We start from the raw sequence: 19,620 nt of genomic DNA, 5'->3' as shown, positions 1-19,620 counted from the left end.
CAAATAAGTTATATTCAATTTACCATTTGGAGAAGAAACCACAGTTTGTGATTGGCTCATGAAATAATTGAATTCTCAGACAGCTCATGTGACTTGTATGGTAAATGTAGCAAAAGTTCCTGCAGACAAGTTATTCATTTCTGCTATACATATCGTGCTTAAACAACCGACAAATTAAAATCTGGTATCTGTAAATACTGTTCATTACCATTAGTACTTGCAGAAATGCACTGTATTCATCATGCTGTCTCTGCTGTTTGTTTCTGGAAATGTGTTCTGAGTCATCTCTAGGGAAATGTTTTATAGTTTCTGAGGAAAAGTGTGGAGCTTCTTGTTTGCCTGAATATGTAATTATCTTCATGATTTTAATTATGCTGGGTCCTGTTTGCATGTAATCAGAGAGCAGAGGAATTTTAAAGAATTGCAGCCTTCTAAATAAAAACTACGGCATATTTAGTGTATATCAAGCATGTTTTGGCAAAATCTTTTAGATAGTTGTGCTGCTGGAGCAAAGCTGTCATATCTGTGAGGACAACTTCAGTTCTATTCCATGGGTCTACGCCTTGGATATAACACTCAGTTTCCAACCTCCATGTGGGTTCTGACCATCCTCTTCCACTCAAGCTTCAAAGCTCTGAGGGCAAATGAACTCCAGCTAGAGCTTTTTGAGCCTTTGGATTTCTTGTAACTTCAAGCATTCTGTTCGTTCAGGTCACTTGGCCTGTCACTCCTGGTAAACACTGTGCTGAAATGTGTTGGAGAGACTAAAAGAAGAACCAAATGTCATAAAACCTCAGGAGTTCACAACTACATACGCATGCTGAAAATGTCTTGGTGTGCAGCCAAATTTCTTCTCTGCACTCGAAACTCATGGTGAGACCCCTGGGCCAGAAACGGAGCACGAGGCACCTGGAAAACAAGGCCCAGAATCCACAAGAGCAGCTGCTCTGTGGTGTGTAAATTAGTATGTGACCAAGTCATTAACACTGCATTAGGAGGAGTGTTGATGAGGAATGCCAAACTGAGGTGCTCAGAGTAAAAATGTATTTCAGAATGAATCTCTCTTGCTAAAAGTGTTGTTATTATGATTCTCACAAAACCAATATTGCATAAATTTGCCGCTAACAGAAAGAAGTTCCAGTTGCCAGACTCCTTTACGTGGGTGGAAGCTGCAGTCATATAAAAGCAACATCCGATAGATGATGACAGAGTTGAACTTAAAAAACAATAAAGAACAAAGAATTATGTACAGTTACAGCTGAAAAATTTGTTTGCTACTTTTCATGCTTGTCCTAAATCCCTCATCAGTATCAATGAGCTGGCAGAGGGAGGAGAAGCTGGACATGGTTTTAATTTATTTAGGTTACTAGACTAAGCTGGTGAAGTGCTCTAAGTGGATTCTTTGCTCCTCTCTTACGTTTTCACTGCTAAAATGTTTCCTTTTCTTTGCTTGGCTCTACTTACCTCTATACATAGAATTTTTCTCGATATTTGGGATACTTGCCTGATTAAAATATAGCTCAATTCTTTCTCCATATACTTAATTGGGTGTTTATGTAAATGCTTTATATGGAATGTATTCTATAAATCAAGCACCCTATTTGCTACAAAAGATGTGAAATTATGACCTCACATGTTCTTTTAGGATTCCTGAATATTTATGGGTTGTACTTGAGGGAGATTCATGGATTTACACTTATTGAAAACTCACACTCTTTATTTTGAAGCAGATGAGTACAACTGGCTCATGATGAGCTGCAAGAAATTCACTATAAAATTATGCCTCTAAATTTCCCAAGTGTAAAAACTAACAACAGAGAAGCCCAGCTTGTTTGAATCAGATATTAAATTTGTTATTCAGTCTTTTCCATTCATCCTCTCAGATTGTCCAGACACTTCATGTCAACAGTTTTACCTGACTGTTTATTAGAATACTAACAGTGGAGCAATTGAGCACTGTTGTAAAGCATTTATGGACAGCTTTTCATTAAAAGTAAATATAACAGCCAAGAAAAAAGAGAGATCAACCTGCCTTCCTTGGCTAGCAAGAGCTCTCTATAGCAATCTGTTTCTGGAGTGATAGAAGGTAACAATTCTCATATTATAAATAACTTTATTCTTTTTCCTAGTAGACACAATGAGTCTTCTGTGTGCAGAGAAGTTATGAAAAATTCTGTACTAATAGTTTTTTAAAAAAGGTAAATCTTTATCTTCCAGTTAAATACCACATAACAGCAGCAATAGCTTCTGAACTTCATTTTTGATACAGGTAATAGCAGTATGGCTTAATATTTCATAGCTTGAATAGAATATTTTGTGTAGACATTTCATGTATTTCTACACAATTAAGATAGCAAACTAAGATATCTCTGTGCATCCTAACAGTCCAGAGAACAAATGCAACCTCTGACAGATAGAAAATGTGTGATTTTGCATATGCAATCCTGGTGATGTGCCTTCATTTTGCCCCATTCTTCACTTTTAGGAGATGTAACAGAAATGTGCCCAGCTTTGAATGGCTAGGGACATAGATTGGGAATGAATTGATTTGGGCCCATTCTTGTCCTCTTACGCTGAGTTCTTATGTACAGCTCAACTCATTTTTCAATGCCTCTGTTTTCTCAGGAGCAGCTAGATGCCAGTGACTCTTGTCTAAACCAGTGCAGGATAGAAAAGCTTGTCTTGCTGTCATGCTGTCCTTAAAAATAAAGTAAATATTTTCTTCATCCAGAAATTTTATTATTTTTTTAAACAAATAGGACAAAAGTTTAAACTTTTCAATGAAACTAACTTAGAACCCTGTATTTTATTTTATAGGTGAAACACCTAGAGAGTTTACTTGTGTTAGGAAGAAAGAGTAACCCGCATTTCTGTATAGCTTCTATATTTATATTAGCTCTAATATTGGGTGTAAAAATGCATGTTTTATCTCGATATGTATGGTAGCAGCCCCCTGGATCTACTGACACATCTACATTTAAAACCAAACGCCATTTCACTTTCATTTTGTCACAGGTTTAATATCATTTCTTTAACTTCACAGTGGGAGCACGTGAATTTGGAAAGTGTTATAAATGGATTTTCTTGTAATTTTGTGTTCTTCTAGATAACCTTTCTTTTTTTATGGTGCAATTAATAAAGTAACCCTCTATAATCTAGTTAGATTCATTCGTATGCTGTTTTGTTTGTAAAGATGTAGTGTTGCAAAAGAGCTTAACGGTTTTGCTACTCAAGGATGGGTTTATTCCTTGAGGAGAGCAAAGCAATAGAAGAACAATGAGAGAAACAGAGTAAGGAGAAGGGTGGTGGTCTTTCTCTAGCAACAGGGGGAATGTAGTTATGGCTTTATTATGAAAGATAGTATTTTAAAATTTTTTTACACTCTACCTTGAAAATGCCTGCAATAATTTCATATTAAAAAAAAAAAAAATCTGTGTTATAGCACATTTTGTGGTAAAATGAAGGAACGTGCAGTTACTTTCATTGGTCCATATCATTATATTTTTTTTCACAAATGTCTTTTTTTAAAACTAGCTGTTTTGTAAAAATAAAAAGATTGTGCACTGATGTGCAGTGGGGTAGGAATTCAGGCATTACAAAAGTTCAACATACCTTATGGCAAGATAATTATATCAGTTACCTTTTTGATCACCATTGTGTTTTCTCCAGACTTTATGGGAAAATACTTAAAAAAATTATATATTAAGGTTAACAGTGGACACAAGCACAGAATTGGTCAGAATTCACCTGTATCCTTATTTGGCATTTTACAAAACCAGATGAGGCATTCTAAACTTCCATTTTTATTTCCCAACCATTATCCATGCCAAGTTTCTTGGTCTTTCCAGATTCCCAACACTGTTCTAAGGATACTTGTGGGTTTCAATCATGCACTAAAAAAAGTCATGTGAAATAGGAAATGAGGCATAGTGCTCTCTAATGTTCCTACTTCCCAATCCCAAGCTTGAACATAAATAAGGAAGCCATAAAAAGTGATGTCAGAGGGTCTTTAATGAACTACCAAAGCCCTCCTGTCTGACTTTACTGTATGATTGTAGGGTGTGCTGTGATTGAGCTTCCCCTGCCCACCTCTTCTACTTTAAAAATAAGAACATTGCTGTCTAAAAAATCCTGCCATCTACTTCTGATGTAATTAATATGTAAGCATTTTAAGTAAAGTTTTGAAAAAGTCTGCTGGTTTGATGCACCTGTGTGCAAATCTACAAAGATTTGATTTACAAATCTAAGTAGATGTAGGAAAAATCAAGGAAATGTTTTTTTCAATAGTTTTCCTTATTGACAAAATTTGCATCAGAGAAAGATAAATCCTCAATGAATTATTAATTCTATTTACATATCCTAGAGGAAAATGCAAAAAAGGATTTAAGACATGTCAGGAGGGAAGTTCTATGAAGTATCTTACACTGAAATCTGATTTTGTCTGAATTTTGCTCCCTGCAAGGGAGGAAATAAAACAGTACACAGATTTCTTTCTGGCTGAGTCTCTAGTAGAGCCTGCATTTTCATAAATTTCATATAGTGGGATGGAGAAAAATATCAGCTCCATAATTTGCTTGTTGTTTGCTGTTTGTAATGAAAATCATTGTTAATTTAGGAGCCCGACAGCTGTAGGACATTTGCCATTAGGCAGCAGCTGTCAGTAGCACTCTGGTTTATTTTGCAAACAGATGTTTAATTTGACTTCAAGGCCATTGTCATTTTGTGAGGGGAAACAAAGAGAGAAAAGGAATAGAAATAATAATGATAGTAATAATTTGATTTCCTTTCAGATCATACAGCAGAGTCACTATTGATGACATCAGAAGTGTTGTAATTTTTTATTACTGAATGTTTGAAATCAGTTTTTTTATAACTGCCTGAAGTTATGCATGATAATTCATGTTAAGGAACTGATTTGTCTTGTGTCAGGAACTGAAGGCATTATTTTAAAGTACTATGATACATTTTTAACATATGTATTTTATTCATGAATCAAAATGTCATACTATTTCTGCAGGTTACAGATAAAGAGATTTTGGTCTCTATATTGAAATCAGAACTCTAGTGGGCCCACTGTCATGCAAAAATATTTTGCTTACTGTGGTATGGTGGTGTTCTCATTGCACATCAGTGAATGTGAAAAGTAAACTGAGTACAGTGATGATGAAAGGAGGTAATTAAAAAGCTAAGTAGTGTAATGTGGTTAATTTTTAGTTTTAGTAACAAATGAGTCTATCCAGTATGTGTCTAGTGATTGAAACTTTAATAAAACTGCTGTTATAACATTTTGGCAAGATCCTCCATTATTCAAAATGTCTATTGACCCAGATAAAAGAATGGAGATTAGCAGTGAATGGTCTCACTCTTACAACACATTGGTAGTTCCTAGATGTTACAAAGTCTACTTTAAGTTAGTCATAAATGTGGCACAACTGGTCATTTGCTTCTTCATAATACAATCAGTATTGCGCGATTGTATTCTGTGAGGATGTGTAAGTAAACCTGCATTTAAATGTAAGAAGCTATACTGCACGTATGGAATGAAATTTTCATTTGAAAAATTTGTCTGGCAGGCTGATGTAAATATTTGGTGAAGTGTCTGCATGCCCACAGAAATCTAGAACAGTTCTGCAGAGCACATTCTGCAGTTAAAATTTCCAGCACAGCTCTGCTATATATGAAAGGCAAATGGATGAATAAACAAGGTGCTGGATTCTGGCCATCCTTACTTGTATTGAATAGTATTTCAGTTCTCATGTGAGTTTGCATTTATTAGCTGGAGAGTCCCTAGAAAGTGGTGTGTAATATCACTAAGGGTCTCAGAACCTGAACACTGTATTTATCTTGATTCTTTGCTTCATGTGAAGCACCACAAAATCAATTCTGATTTGTTTCCTTAAAGGAGCAGCTATTTGTATTATTGCAGTTCTTTAGAAATTCTGAAAGGCAGAAAAAACACCAAGAAAAGGAATTGTTCGTTGCATGAACTGGCTGATGAATTGATGTTGTCTTTCTCGTTACCACATTTGACAATTCTAAGGCTATTGTGAAAGGATTGAAACACTAAATTCAACCAATAATTGGGTGGGCCATTCCTTTCTTTTCCTTGCAGTAATTAGGTACCCACTTTTCCCATCTTTTCTACATCATTAGACATGCATTAAGTATCTTTGCTCTCTGAACAGCAGCAGCCTGAATGCTTTTTGCCCTGCTTTCCCGAAGAAATGGATTTATTGCTTCATCAGTTCACTTCTCCAACAGAATTTAGTTTAAAGTCTTGCAATGCACCAGAAAGCACATTAGATTCTTTTTTTAATGGTTTCTGGGTTTTATTTGCTGCAGAAAGGGCTGGGTTACGGGCTGGTGTCTAGGGAGGGACTCAGCTCTGTTCCTTTGAGGGATAATGAGCTTGATGCTTTCTCACTGCTGTATGTGGAGCCCCACGATAATCTTAATATGTACCAACTCAGTTAAGTTTTACAGATTGCCCATCACACAGTTTCTTCCCATTGAATTCTCTGAAAATGGAACATACACTAGTTTTATATACAGAGAAATTAATAAGTGCTCTCTTATGATGCAACTGCCTTGCAATGGTGGCTGGAGTAGATGCATGATAATACAAGAAGCTCATATAAAAGGCACCACCATCTCATGATTGTTCATAAAGAAGTTGTCTTGCTCATCAGATTCAATTTAAATAGCAAAATATTAACGAAAGGCATTTATCTAATTTCTCTGATTTGATTGTGGCCAAAGCATTGTCTTCGATATGGCGAAGAAACACAAATAGTTATCGTTCTTCCTGGTTTTACAATAGTAATCTGTACTTCTGCTACACACAGTTCGACTCACAAAGTGCTAAATATGTTCAGGCAAGTAACTAAAATAAAGCTAAACTTGAAGAGGAGGCAAATTTGACAGGTACTTAGATAGATATGTGTTTGCATTGTCTTTTTCAGTAAGCTACTTGGCTCAGTGAGAATAAAGTTCTAAGTGCTGTCCTTAAAATTTTCTGGTTTTCCAGTAGCCACTCATGCCTCATAAGAAATTCAGGCTGGAATTCCCTTCTGATTAAGTGAAACTGAAGCTGGTAATTGATTTCAGTAGAAGGTCAGTCAGGTGTCACTAGAGTGTCGCCTAACAGCAGCATAAGATTGTGGGACACATCTAGGTTTTCAAAACACCCTCAACATCAGTGTATCTGGTTTTATGTTTATATGTTTCTAGTTTTCAAAGCATGTAATTTTTTTCTGTCTCTTTTTCAAGTTTGAATGTTTGGTGGGAACAAATGACTCCCCACTATAATAAACAAAATCACATAGTTATATTTTTGTCTAGAAGATCAGGAGATTTGTTTCCTTTGTTGCTTCAGTTTCAAAATCCAGACAAACATTTGGAAATGTTTAAATGGCACTGCTTGGGTGTCAATCTCAAACCCATAATGGGTTCACCTGTTTCCCATCCAGGTACCTGAAGGAGCACCCCTGCTTGTCTCCACAGTGTCTGAACCCCTTGCTCTATTTCCTCCTGTATCTCTAATCACACTTGGTGTATCTCAATTATCCACATTAAAACATCTCCCTCTTGGAGTTTCTAAGGAAGGTAAAAATCTAATTAACTACACTTTTGTTCCAAATAAAATGTGGTAGGGCTGAATTCCTGTTCCCAGTCTATGCCCACTTCTCAGTATAAAGGGTGATTTATCATTCTAATCCCTGTCATTACTGCTTACTCCTGTTCACAGTGCTCCTTTAATAGTCTTATTCATGTGCTCTCCTTGTCCCGATGACTGAGGGAGATACAGAATCTGGATCTTTTGCTTAATCCCTGCTCCTCTAAGCACAGTTGTAATCACTTCCTCCATGAAATGCTGATCTTTATCCGGATCAACGAGACTTCAGGAACCCCACTGAGGCACAAAGCTTCTTGAGACTGTGGGGTTTGTTTCCTCTCCCTGCTGCTGTATGTTGTTGTGTAGAAAATGCTTTAAATCGCCGTGAAAAGGAATCACAATCTTCCAAGGAGTTTCATTACCCCAGAGCGATTTGGGGCGTTAATGTTTATCATTAAAATGCAATCACACCCACAGTCTGACAATCCACTGCTGCAGCAAAGAGATATGCCTAGACTTGGTTCTTGCCCTTCCTATGCATATCTTGGACAACTTTTGATCCATTTCCTATTGTGTTTCTGTACCCTTCAACACTGCTATTATCTTAGCCCTGAGAGTACTTTTCTGATTTTCATGTGTTTAGCAATTCTTCTTTCTCCATCATTTGCTTGCTCTGTTGTAGCAAAAGTGCAATCAGTGTCACTGGTGTTGGCAGCTAATCAGACATGAGAAGGTTGTATGATTTTGGCATTTTTAGGGCTGAAGTCAAGACCATGATGTACAGGTTCCCCGCCATTGCATTCTCCAAAAATCAGTGTACCAAAGTTTGGCAACACTATTTGCTGCAAATCCCTACTGAGAGGAATTTTTGCAAGCAGAACAATTGTATGAGCTCGAGACACTGCTCTAACCCTCTTCTTCTTAGCCACGAGCAGATGCTAAACAATGGGTAGGTGGAGAAGCTTGCTGAAAACCACCCTCATTATGTAGAGGAATTTCATGGATTAATTCAGTCTTACTTTGATAATTATGTGTTGTATGATCAGGGTGGTCTTTCAGCTATTTCTCAAATACAATTTGAATGTGCCTTCTTCCCATGTGCTGCCACTTCAGGATGAGGGAAGTAGAAAAGTAACCGGTATCAACCCTTTTATCTTTATTTTCTTTCACTTCTCTGCATTCCTGTCTTGCAGCATAAATGCCCAGCATCTCCTGGCATTATGTGGCTGAATGTTCAGTAGGCTGCGCAGTCCCAGCTGTCAGGGAGAGCTCTCAGAACAGCCCAGGTAGACGAGATTCAGTTGTTACAGGTATTAATTCTTGACAGATGAAATCTGTCTCAGCTGCACTAAAGAACTGACAAGTCTCTTCTGATGGTTCCAGTCCCACGACTTAACCTCAAGTACTAAAGACATTGCATAAAAATCTTCCTCAGGGAAATACATTCATAATAGTAAGGTCTTTTTCAAGAAGCAGTATTAAGCATTTTAATATTAAATTGTGTTATCTTTGTCTCAGTGGGTGTTAATTTGTTCCATTAATTGTGGCGTTCACCTTCAGGCTCCTGTCAATGCTAGTGAAGTGAAGATTATTTTTGGATTTGAAAACACCAAATCCTTTATTCCAATCTAGATTCCTGCTACTGGCTATCCACTAATCAGTATTTTATCAATGCGTGGGCTTTGCTTCTGACAAATAAATTTTTGTCTGTACAAGCAAATAATTTACTCATTTAAACATAATTTCAGTATATTGCTAGTTGACAACTTTTAAAAAAATAATAGGAGAATGCAACTTCTAAAAATAGTAGGAGAATGATAGCTCTTTTTTGTTTTATCTTCAAATTAGTTTACTTCATGCTTTATAAATATTAAAGATTTAAAACAATTTTTTTAAGGTTCTGGGGAATTTTTTCTGTCTTCATTAACTGGGTGCTCATGGTCATGTTTAAGTTTTAATTATTTTGGGTTTTTTTAATATATGAAAAATATGGTGGTTTTTTTTTCACTGCCCCAACCTGGAGTGGGGGGAAGGTGATTCAAGAGGGGAGGGGAATATGAGTAGGATATAAAGATTAAAAGCAGTGCTGTAAGAGGGAAATTATGCTGTTGCTGTGTCTGTGCAATAATGGCAAAATCAACAGAGGTCGAGCAGTGACCTCAGATCAAGTAGGGAACTTAGGGACAGGTGAAGGAACATGAGGGAGGTTTTGAGATGTGGCCTTTGCCTGCGTGGTTGGTTTTGTTCCCCACCCTTCCATATCAGGTAAAGCAGGCTGGCAGAGGGGGCATGGCTTGAACACCCAGAGAAATCAACTATTTAAGTTCCCTGTGCAAGTGGGTGAGCATCATACAGGTTGCAGAAACCTTAAGCAGAAATAAATTGCAGCTTGATAAGGGTTTTATGTGGTTTTGTTTTTAATTTTGTTTTTAGGGTTTGTTAGTTAGTGCACAAGTGCTTTGCATTGGTTCTTATCACGAGTTAGCTCAGTTATCAGATAACAGGATTTTAATTTTGGGCTCACTAGCTTGGAAAAAACCTGTAGTCCCACCTTTGGTAGATTGCTTCCATCTTGCTCTACAAAACCACTACTTAGAATAACAAGATAAATCCATCCTCCAAACACTCGGTCCTATCCAATCTGTTCTGACTTTCCTTTGCAGAATAATTTATAATGCTTAGCTCTGAAATTCAAGGAGACTGCTACAGAAAGTGGTGACTATCAAAATCCTTGGTGAAGATCTAGCCCATGAACAGCACTGGGCTTTAAGTGATGTTGCTTTTTTGGTTTGTTTTTGTTTGTTTGTTTTTGGGATCTTTTTTTGGGGGGGGTTGGATTTTTATTTGGTTTTGTGGGCGTTTTTTTTGCAAGTAATAGGTCATGTCAGAAATTATTGTATCAGTACAACTTTTTATCCTGAAGATTTTAGATTTAACATTTATGTCATGCGGCCATTCAAGTAAAGAACAGAGAGATTTCCTGTGGAAAAATATCAGATAGCAGCATGTATAGCTGTGGTTTCCTTCAGAGCTCTTTGTTGTATTATATATGATGGCAAAATTAGTCCTGAAGTCAGTGAGCTCCCTTGTAGGTGTGTGGTGGCAGACCCGAGTATGGTATGAAGGACACCAGAAGGATTTGGAAGCAAGAGGAAATTTCTAAGAGAAGCTTTAGAGTGCTTTGCTCTTGCTGTGGGGTTTCTCTGAATTATATTTTCTGACAGTATATGTGAAATGTTAAAAAATAAAACTGAAGAAGGATACTCTGGTGTCTGTACTGAAGTTTTAGAAGTGAACATGTTTTATTGCTTTTCATGTTAAAATATCCTCATCTTGTGCAGGGATGTAAATGTGGAATTATGGCAACATTGATCGACTTCATGTTAATATTACTGTGTTTTATCCAACATCAAATATCAAGTCTGGTTGGTTTGTTCAAACTGTGTTAACAGCACGCTTAAAACCAATGAACAAAACCCCCAAAATGACAACAAAAAAATGTATCTTCTGTTCTAGCTTCTAAGTTATGCCTTAAAAAATAAACAGTTTGCTGCAAATTTTTAGAATTGACCCTTGTCAATATTCTAAAAATTGGCTGCTGACAGATTCTGGTGTAGATGGAGCCTGTCCTGGCTGAGACAGCACACTTTGCTCATTGAAAATTATTTTGAAGAATGTAGTTGTCAAAAATACTATCAGTGTAAAAATTGCTGGACATCTATTAGCTAAAGGGTTATATAGACTTTCAGAGGAATTTTAATTTGTTTTTAATAAAAGTCTCCTAAATATTAGAAAAAGAAGTAAATATTATTGGCAAACTTCTGGGAGTTTGTGCTTTCCCTGACCTTGTAAGTGCTTGTCAGAAACACAGGGTTGGCTTTTTATTAAGACCATATAGTAGGAAATAAAATGAGAGCATCTTAAATAATGCATTAGAATGACAAAACCCAGTAGCACCAGCAAAATTACAGTAGATGTAAATTCATGGTTTTCACATCACTTTCTAGTGTTAAAGTAAATGGTATATTTAGAAATTCTTTCTCTCCAAAAAAACAACAAACCCAAAAAAGAAAACAACATGATGTTAATTGTTCTCTGTAGCTTTCTGGGTTGGGAAGCAACTTATCATACTGTAATTAAATCAGTGAGGCATGGAATAATTAAAGATAATAATTCTGATAGCTAGAAGGGCAAGACAAGGTTAACTCCCAGGTAATACAGAGCAGGAAAAGTGTCTTATCTGCAACTCAGTAGTTAATTATTATTTCTCAATATCCAAGTAAAACTTGGGGTACCCTCTCCAGCTCTGACAAAACCTGTTTTATTCAAATGTAACTCTAATATTGTACTTAATGGTTTTGATGTAAGCTTAAAAAATGTCGTAGGAACAATTCTTACAAATCCTCTTCCTTACGTCTTTTGTCACATCACTACACCCACAGCAGTAATTCAAAATAAGAGTATTTCTTTTCATGCTAGGATTTGACAAAAGCAGTGAGGAAAATAATCTAAAGCTGTTTCTATGGGAAAAAAAAAAAAAAAGAAAGAAAGAAAAAACCCTTAACTGACTCCTCTGTTTCTGGTATGAACTGGAACGTTCCCAAGGCTGGTCTGAATTTTTATGGTTTATGACATTTCCTGTTTCTTAATATCCCAAATGCAATTTCCGTGTCTTTGGCAGAGCTTTTCACAGCAGGATGGTACAATTGTTGTGGAACTGTGCTGCAGAGGGACATTCTTATTCCATGGAAGTCTTTCAAGGCAGCCTTTTCACACTGCCCTCAGATGTTGTCTGACCAAACTGAGCCAGGACAGGGACATTCCAAAGTAGTATTGCCAGAGCAAATATTACAGAAGTAACCAGATATTCTTGCATTTTGCTGTGAGAGCTACAAAACAGAAATAGTGACACTTTTTGGACAATTCATTTGGTTGGTTTTCTTTAATAAAAGCAGGTGCTGTCAGGTGTAGATATGCCTGTACCTCACAGTTTTGCTCCTTAGTTTGGTGATGGAAAAGCATTAGCACAAATCCAGAAGCCTTGCCTTGAAGAAATTGGGAAACAAGCAGATTTTTTGAGTCAAATTTGTTTCCTTTTTCTTTTTTGTTTTAATCCATCACTTTCTGATAGTCAGAGAGAGAAAAAAGTCAATAAGAAAAACAAGAACATGAAGAGCCACTTATATATATTAATATGGGAGGGAAAGCAATTGGATTACCCCTTCCTAGGTTCAGAGAGCACTGGATGTTTGAAGCAGGGGGAAGGATTTATGTAGACTAAGCAGATGTGTACCTTGTGTAAATTCTTAAAAGCTTTCTTGCCTCTCTCTAGAAGTCAGCCATTCCATTTTTAGCTGTTTTATTTAAACCTCAAAGCCAAAGGAAAGAATCCTTAGTCCAAACATCAGAACTTTTATAGCAGAATAAAAATTATGTCCAAAAAAAAAAAAAAGAAGGGGGAACAGAGGTAGTTATAAAAGCTAGCAAATACACTGAGCAGATGTTTTTGTCTGTGTTCAGTCTAGAAGCTGATTATTAAAACAGTTAATATTTTAAAATAATTTATGATTGAGTATTTGTAAAGTTCTGTGCCTGCTTTTGATATTTATGCAGCCATATAATGTATTTATCCTGGTGCATTTGGAATCACTATAAAAAATCCCATTTAAATAATTGGCTCACCATATAGTTTCAAACACAGCTGAAGAGACAATGACTCAGAAAGCTGTGAAGCTTTTGTTATTAGAAAAGGAACTGTTCCCTTGACATTTTACAGTGACAAACTAACTGCAGCAAAAAGGATAATACAAGTAGACTTCAGGCTTCAAACAATCTTTCTCTGTTTTTTTTTTTTAAATAACTGGTAACTGCTTCTCAAATACCCATAATACCTTTGTTATCTGCAAAATCGAGATCTTTATCAAACAGCTGATTTTATAGTTGTTTGGATTAAGATAATAGAATAATTTAGGTTGGAAAGGACTTCTGGAAGACATTTAGTCCCTTTTTCTGCTTAAACTAGGTTACATCAGTTTGGTTGTTCCCTCAGTAGGTTGCCAAGGCATGGATCCGATGAAGTTTTGAATATTTCCAGAGATGGAGGTTGCACAAGCTGTCTAGGCAGCTCATTCCAGGGTTAAATCTCTTTGATTATCCTCATGATGAGAGAGGTTTTCCTTGTATCAGCATGGCATTTCCTGTACCCCCACTTTCTGTCACCTTGCAGTGTAGCATCCAAAAAGTCTTTAAATTTGGCTTTGGCTTTCACTATGAAGGCTGGAAAAGTTAAGGTAGCATGCCACTGTCACAGATTGGCCATTGGGCTCTATTCTTCCTGACAGTAGTTCTGGTAGTTATGTTTATTTTTTCCTCTTTATTTCTTATTAGAAACCCTGGAAGAGGTTTCTCAGGAAGTTTCTCACATACTTGGTCAGTGCCTTCTGCCACCCTTTAAGTTGTGCCTTGGCAGCTCCTAAATCAATAAAATACAGCTAATTCTGGGTTTCATTCACTTGCTGCTATTTGCTCCAGGCTCTGATTTATCCCTTCTTAAGATGAGGCCTGGGAATCTTCTTTCACCAAACACGGCAGGTCAGTCATGTCCTTGCTTTTACCAAAATTCAGTTTGCTCTTCTCTGTTTCACGCTGCTTTTCCACAGTGTTGGTTGGTTGCCTGTGTTTGCCTTTCCCACATGTTCCTTTAGGAGATGTCAGCCCTGTTAAGGATTAACAGTTTTTTGCGCCCTTTTCAGGTAGATGTAGCTGTAAGAGATTTGCAAAACTCAGTTATTCTCCTGGGTGCTTTATAAGGTGAAAAGAAGGATTCCTTCCTCTCCTACTCTGGCCTTGCATCTTGGCAAAGAAAGTACAGTAAAATTGCATCTTATTTTTGATAAGTATGGGTGGGACGTCGTCAAAGGAAGGTTCCATGACTGCAACAACACGTCTAAGCATGTACAGTCTTACTTTTCCTCTCACTTGAGCAGTCATGAGTGAGGAATAATTCTAGAGAGATGAAGAGAACTATTTGACTAATACTGAAGTAAGACAAGAAATTGGCCCTTGCTGTTTAGAGTTTTAAATACAAGTGATGGTACAAAATGTTGCTAGAAGAATGTGTACTTGTACTGGTAAACAAGGAAGAGTGCCAGCTCCCAAAGCACGTTGTCCTCAGGAGGCTCTCTGTCCATAGATTGTCCTTGAATTTAACCAAAATCTGTTTTCTTATAGAAAGAAGATAAAGTTTACATGTGAATTAAATTGTTGTAGTTAAAAATGGTCAAAGAATCTAGTTAAAGTTTATTTGGGACTAAATATATCCAGCCCCCCTCAACTGAGGAACTGAGGCACTGAGGCTTGGAAATTTACATTTTGTTTGAACTATAAGCCTCAATAAAATATTCTAGATTTAATTAATTTTAAAGCAACTTGTCTTTTGGAACCTGTGAATTGCTTTCAAAGATTCTACCTTATGCTAGCTTTTTCTACCTTCTGTTTTACATGATATTTGCACTGAGTTGCTGTCACAGATCAGAAGTACTTATCTCTTTAGAATGCCATGTAATTTCCTATGAACAGCTGCTTACTTTAGCTGAGCTGTTTTCTGACTGAAATCAAATATAACTTCAGTATTTAAATATAAGATTTGATTGAAATATTGAATGCTCAGTTGACTGTTATGCATTCCAAGAGCACAGATCCTCACCATATGCCTATGACCACTTCTCTAGGGGTGAAAATATTTTAGGTTTCTGTAAAATGCAATGAAATTAAAATGCAAATTGAGATAAAAATATCTTTAATCCCATATTGCGTAAACATGTTGTCAGTACAGGGAAGTATAACTATATCTTAGCAGTCCAGTTCTCTCCTTTTGCTAATTGATCACTAATTTTCTTTTTGCTTTAAGAAATAAATATATTTCAAATGATTTTTTTTTTTTCCCCTTTATAGAGCCAGTATTGTGCAGAAGCGAATAATTTATTTTCAAGATGAGGGCTCTCTCACCAAAAAGATTTGTGAGCAAGGTAAGGTAAAGTAAAAACATCTTTCTCACGACCTTGTTGTGCTTTGCATATTTCTCTTAACTCATTGTCTCAAGCTAAGATTTGGAGGACTTGAAGAGTTTCATCCAGGTTTAAATTTGGGATCTTTCTTTCAGTTATGTTCTTCCTTTTCACATATACTGCATCTCATAGAATCTTCCTTGCCTCCCCCTAAATGTGATACTTGCAACTTTTTACCTGCTCTTTGTGTGATACCCATTGGTTTCCAGAGAACTTTGTTTATTGAATCCTGGGCTATTTCTTAAACCTAACTGTTGAAGTTGGTTATTGCATCCCACTGGAGAATTCATATTCTTTGGCTGTCAGAAATTTCCAGCCTATTGTGTTTTGAGATTAACTGAGGTTTGTCCTTATCAGATAAAAACCAGAAAAAAACCCCTTTTGAATCTGAAGATAACGAAATATTCACGCCTTCTACTTAAAAAATGCAGATTTAAATCATTTCATCCACTTAGAAGCATGGTACAGATATTTCAGGGTTGTAGTTGAGTCTAATGGCAAACTTAAAACTAAGCAAAGAAACCCCCATGTTTAACTCAGATTTATTTCTTGGAGTATTTATTATGGAAGCTTCACTGTCCTCGCTGGTTTTGAGTTGTAGCCATTTTCAGTGGGTACTTTGATGCTTTTTCAGACTCAGCCTCGGAAGGTGTGACTGACAAACCAATTCTGGATTGTTGTGCCTGTGGAACTGCCAAATACAGACTGACATTTTATGGAAACTGGTCAGAAAAAACACATCCCAAGGATTTTCCACGTGAGTATCCTTCCTTTACTTGTACCATACAGGGGCTCTGAAGAGGGTTGGGGCTGGTTGTGTGACACAGAATCACTTATTTACAGCTCAGCAGTGTAAATTATGACATACGTGGAATCCTGCTGACATTCAGCACTGAAAATCAATGGATCTTTCTGCACTGTACATTACCAGTAACTTCTATCAGTGTGCCTGACATTTTGAGCCCTTATGTGTATGAGATTGCATTTGCAGGATATCTTTGTGGGAAGAAAGGTTCCTTTGGTTTTTTTTCTTACTGGAAGCTTAGACTGGCTTCTAATGTAGGGGTAGGAGGCAAGATTTTCAGAAAAAGGCCACAAAGCATGGGTTACACACTAATATTTTGATTTTTCAGCCATGCTAATCTATCCAGTTTGTTTTACTTCAAAGTATTTTGAATTATTTCAGTTAGAGTTGGTGAATTTCGAATCTTGCTGCCCAAGGATATTAATTGTATATATAGAACTAAGAATAGTTTGTCTTCTTTGTCTTTGTTGGTTGAATACCCAAATAAAAAACACCCTCTGAACTTTGCCTGCCTCGGTTTTTAAGTGTCAGAACTAAAGAATCAGTATTTTTGTTGCAAGTTTGCTTTTACCTAAGTATCTGTAAAAAGCTGAAGTTACAAAACTGTGTATTATGCACTTGGTCTTTCATTACTGACTCCACAGTCTGTGGGAAAAAAGGCTAGGAAGGTATTTAAGAATATGAGTCACATTTACAGGTCTTTAAACTTTGTTATGTTTTCTGTGGCTGATGCTTATTATAGAGACCTTTTATATTGATTAAAAAAAATATTATTATTGTCCCAGTGTCAGAATATCCTCATATAACTCAAATATGGTTTGTATCAGCTCATAGTTTTAACAGCCTAAGCAATATTGCTTGTGTTGAGTTTGAAGCACAGCATTGTTCAAACGCTGTTGGTCAGCATAATATGTGGGAGATAAAATAAGCAAAGCCAATAATTGCAGGAATACTCTTTTAGGCTATTGGATGATTTAAATATCTGCTGAGTGTGAACTTTATGTGCACTATTTGCATGGATTCAGCTGGTGCTCAGAAACAGGCCATGAGAAAGTGACTGAAAGCTACGAAATTCCTGTGACTTAGTGATGTAATACTGAGCATAAATGGCCTTTTCTTTTACAGCCAAATCAGTGAACTCATGAAGGGTATGGATGCATGATGGAAAATAAGCAAGTTGCAATAGTTTGCTACAGTAGAGCCCTCTGTAGCCTGCTATCTCTCCCCCGTTACAAAATGCTGAATTAAATCAATATATTACTTAAACTGGAAAAGTGAAAAAATGCCCATTTGGTACTTACATGATTAATCTCAGTAATAACAGCTAATAAGATTTTACATTAAAATTTCTAAGTTGAGGAAAAGATCTCATTCAGATAGAGTGATGTGAAAAATGAAAACTAGTCATTGGCATTGTTCTTTAAAATGCTGAGCTTGTGCAGTAATTACATCAAAATAAAACGTTACTCATTGTGGACTGTGGTAAATCACTAATGATTTGCCAAGCCACTCCATAAAAAATTCTGCTCTATTCTTGTACCATCAATAAGGCTGGAATAGAAAGGAGATCATAAACTTTGTTTTGCATCTTTTCTTTATTTTCTGATTTGTTTTTAAAAAGCCCTAAAGATTAAGCAGTTTGTGCAAAGCATCTCTTCTCTCTGGGTATCACCCATTTTTGATAACAGAAATCCACATGCTCTTCATCATGATACGATATGATATGAGCACATCTGTGAAATGTGTCAGAAGATAAATTCTCATGTTGTGATGGCACCTTGATTTTTCTGCAAAAATACACAAATAAGTCTATAAATTGAGAAACTACTCAAAACTACAAGAATGAAATGAAATAACAGCACTGGAAAGCTGTCAGTGTTCTGTTCGCTGTCTTAAGACCTAGAGGGTGACATTGGATGCAAAATAGCTCTGGCCTTGTACTGCTCAGATTATCTCATGCAGAGAAGTTTCTTTGATGGTTAGAGGAAAAAGCTTAGGAAATACCAAGTTGTCTCTGTGTTCTCATAAGAAATGGATGGTTCAAGGTGAGGAGTGAAACACTTGCAAATGCAGCAGAGTTTTGTGAAGAGTTTAGGGAAGATGTGGTGTGATGTGGAACAGCTCATTTGGGCAGGTAGGGGGGCCAGGAGCTTTCTCTGCAGAGCCAGTGTCTTCAGGGAGGGCTCCTTGGTGGAAGAGGCTGTGCTCTGATTGCAAAGGCATCAGATGTTCCTGTCCTGTTCAGGGCAGGGAGGGAGAGAATCTTTGGAGCACAGGGAACAATTCCTTATCCATTTGACTAAAGACTTACAGGTGCTCAGGTTCCTCTCTGTGGTGACACATTTTTGTTTTGTAGGGACTATTCTCTTTCAAAAAGTTTCAGTGCCACTTGCTGTGTTTCAGGGTAAGCTGCTGTCTGTGGCTTGTGGGGCAGTCAGACCCCTGTGCTAGGGAGAGAGGATGGGCAAAGCTGGAGTTCCCACCACTGGAGCTGAGTGACAACACCTCTCTGTGCTTTGACAGGGTGCCACTGTATATTTGAGGACCAATTGCTAGATCTCAGATCAAGAAATCATCTCCTGACGTTGCAGTCTCTTCAGCTATGGAGGAGGGAACGTTTAGTTTGATTTTATTCCACATTTAGGGCTCAATTACTGCTTAGCTTTAGTTGATTCTGAAAACGTCAGGCCTGCTCCAATTCAGAGCTCTGTAGGTGTATTTTGGTCCAAGTTTAGGACTAAGGAAGCTGTGAAGGCTCTGTGTGCTGCTCTGCTAGGCCATCTCCCTCATCTATCTATTCTGCTTCCTACACTTTTCTAGCTTTTTTTCCCCTGCTGTTGGTGTTCATTTTTATTTCTAATCTATTTTCTACTCTCCCATGATTAGGTTCCTGCATCTGATTTTATACAATTCTCTACACCGTCTTCTTCAATTTCATTGTTCCACCCCTCACATCTTAAATTTGCATTCCTTTTATTTACTTCATTATTCATTTTTCATTCATTTATTCAGTTTGCAGCTGTTTTTACTGCTGCTCTCTACCTTTCACATTGCAAAGAAAAATGTTAAATATTGTCTCACTCCATCATTCTGACTCCCTCATCTCCTACAGTCCTTGCCTTATTACCAGACTG

The 19,620-nt window shown here is 36.9% G+C and overlaps 1 protein-coding gene across 2 annotated transcripts in view; it reads left to right on the top strand.

The window, feature by feature from the left end:
• SPON1 (spondin 1) overlaps nt 1–19,620 on the top strand; it is a 175,540-nt gene that overhangs the window by 39,038 nt on the left and 116,882 nt on the right. For both annotated transcript variants that reach the window (XM_032111084.1, XM_032111083.1), the window contains exons 4-5: nt 15,569–15,642; nt 16,316–16,438. In XM_032111084.1, the coding sequence (XP_031966975.1) occupies nt 15,569–15,642; nt 16,316–16,438 (197 nt within the window). The remainder of the gene's footprint in view (nt 1–15,568; nt 15,643–16,315; nt 16,439–19,620) is intronic.

Source organism: Corvus moneduloides, chromosome 6 (assembly GCF_009650955.1).
Source record: "Corvus moneduloides isolate bCorMon1 chromosome 6, bCorMon1.pri, whole genome shotgun sequence".
Taxonomy (NCBI): domain Eukaryota; kingdom Metazoa; phylum Chordata; class Aves; order Passeriformes; family Corvidae; genus Corvus; species Corvus moneduloides.
Note: the sequence above shows the minus strand (reverse complement) of the source record. Positions and strands in the feature narration are given on the sequence as shown.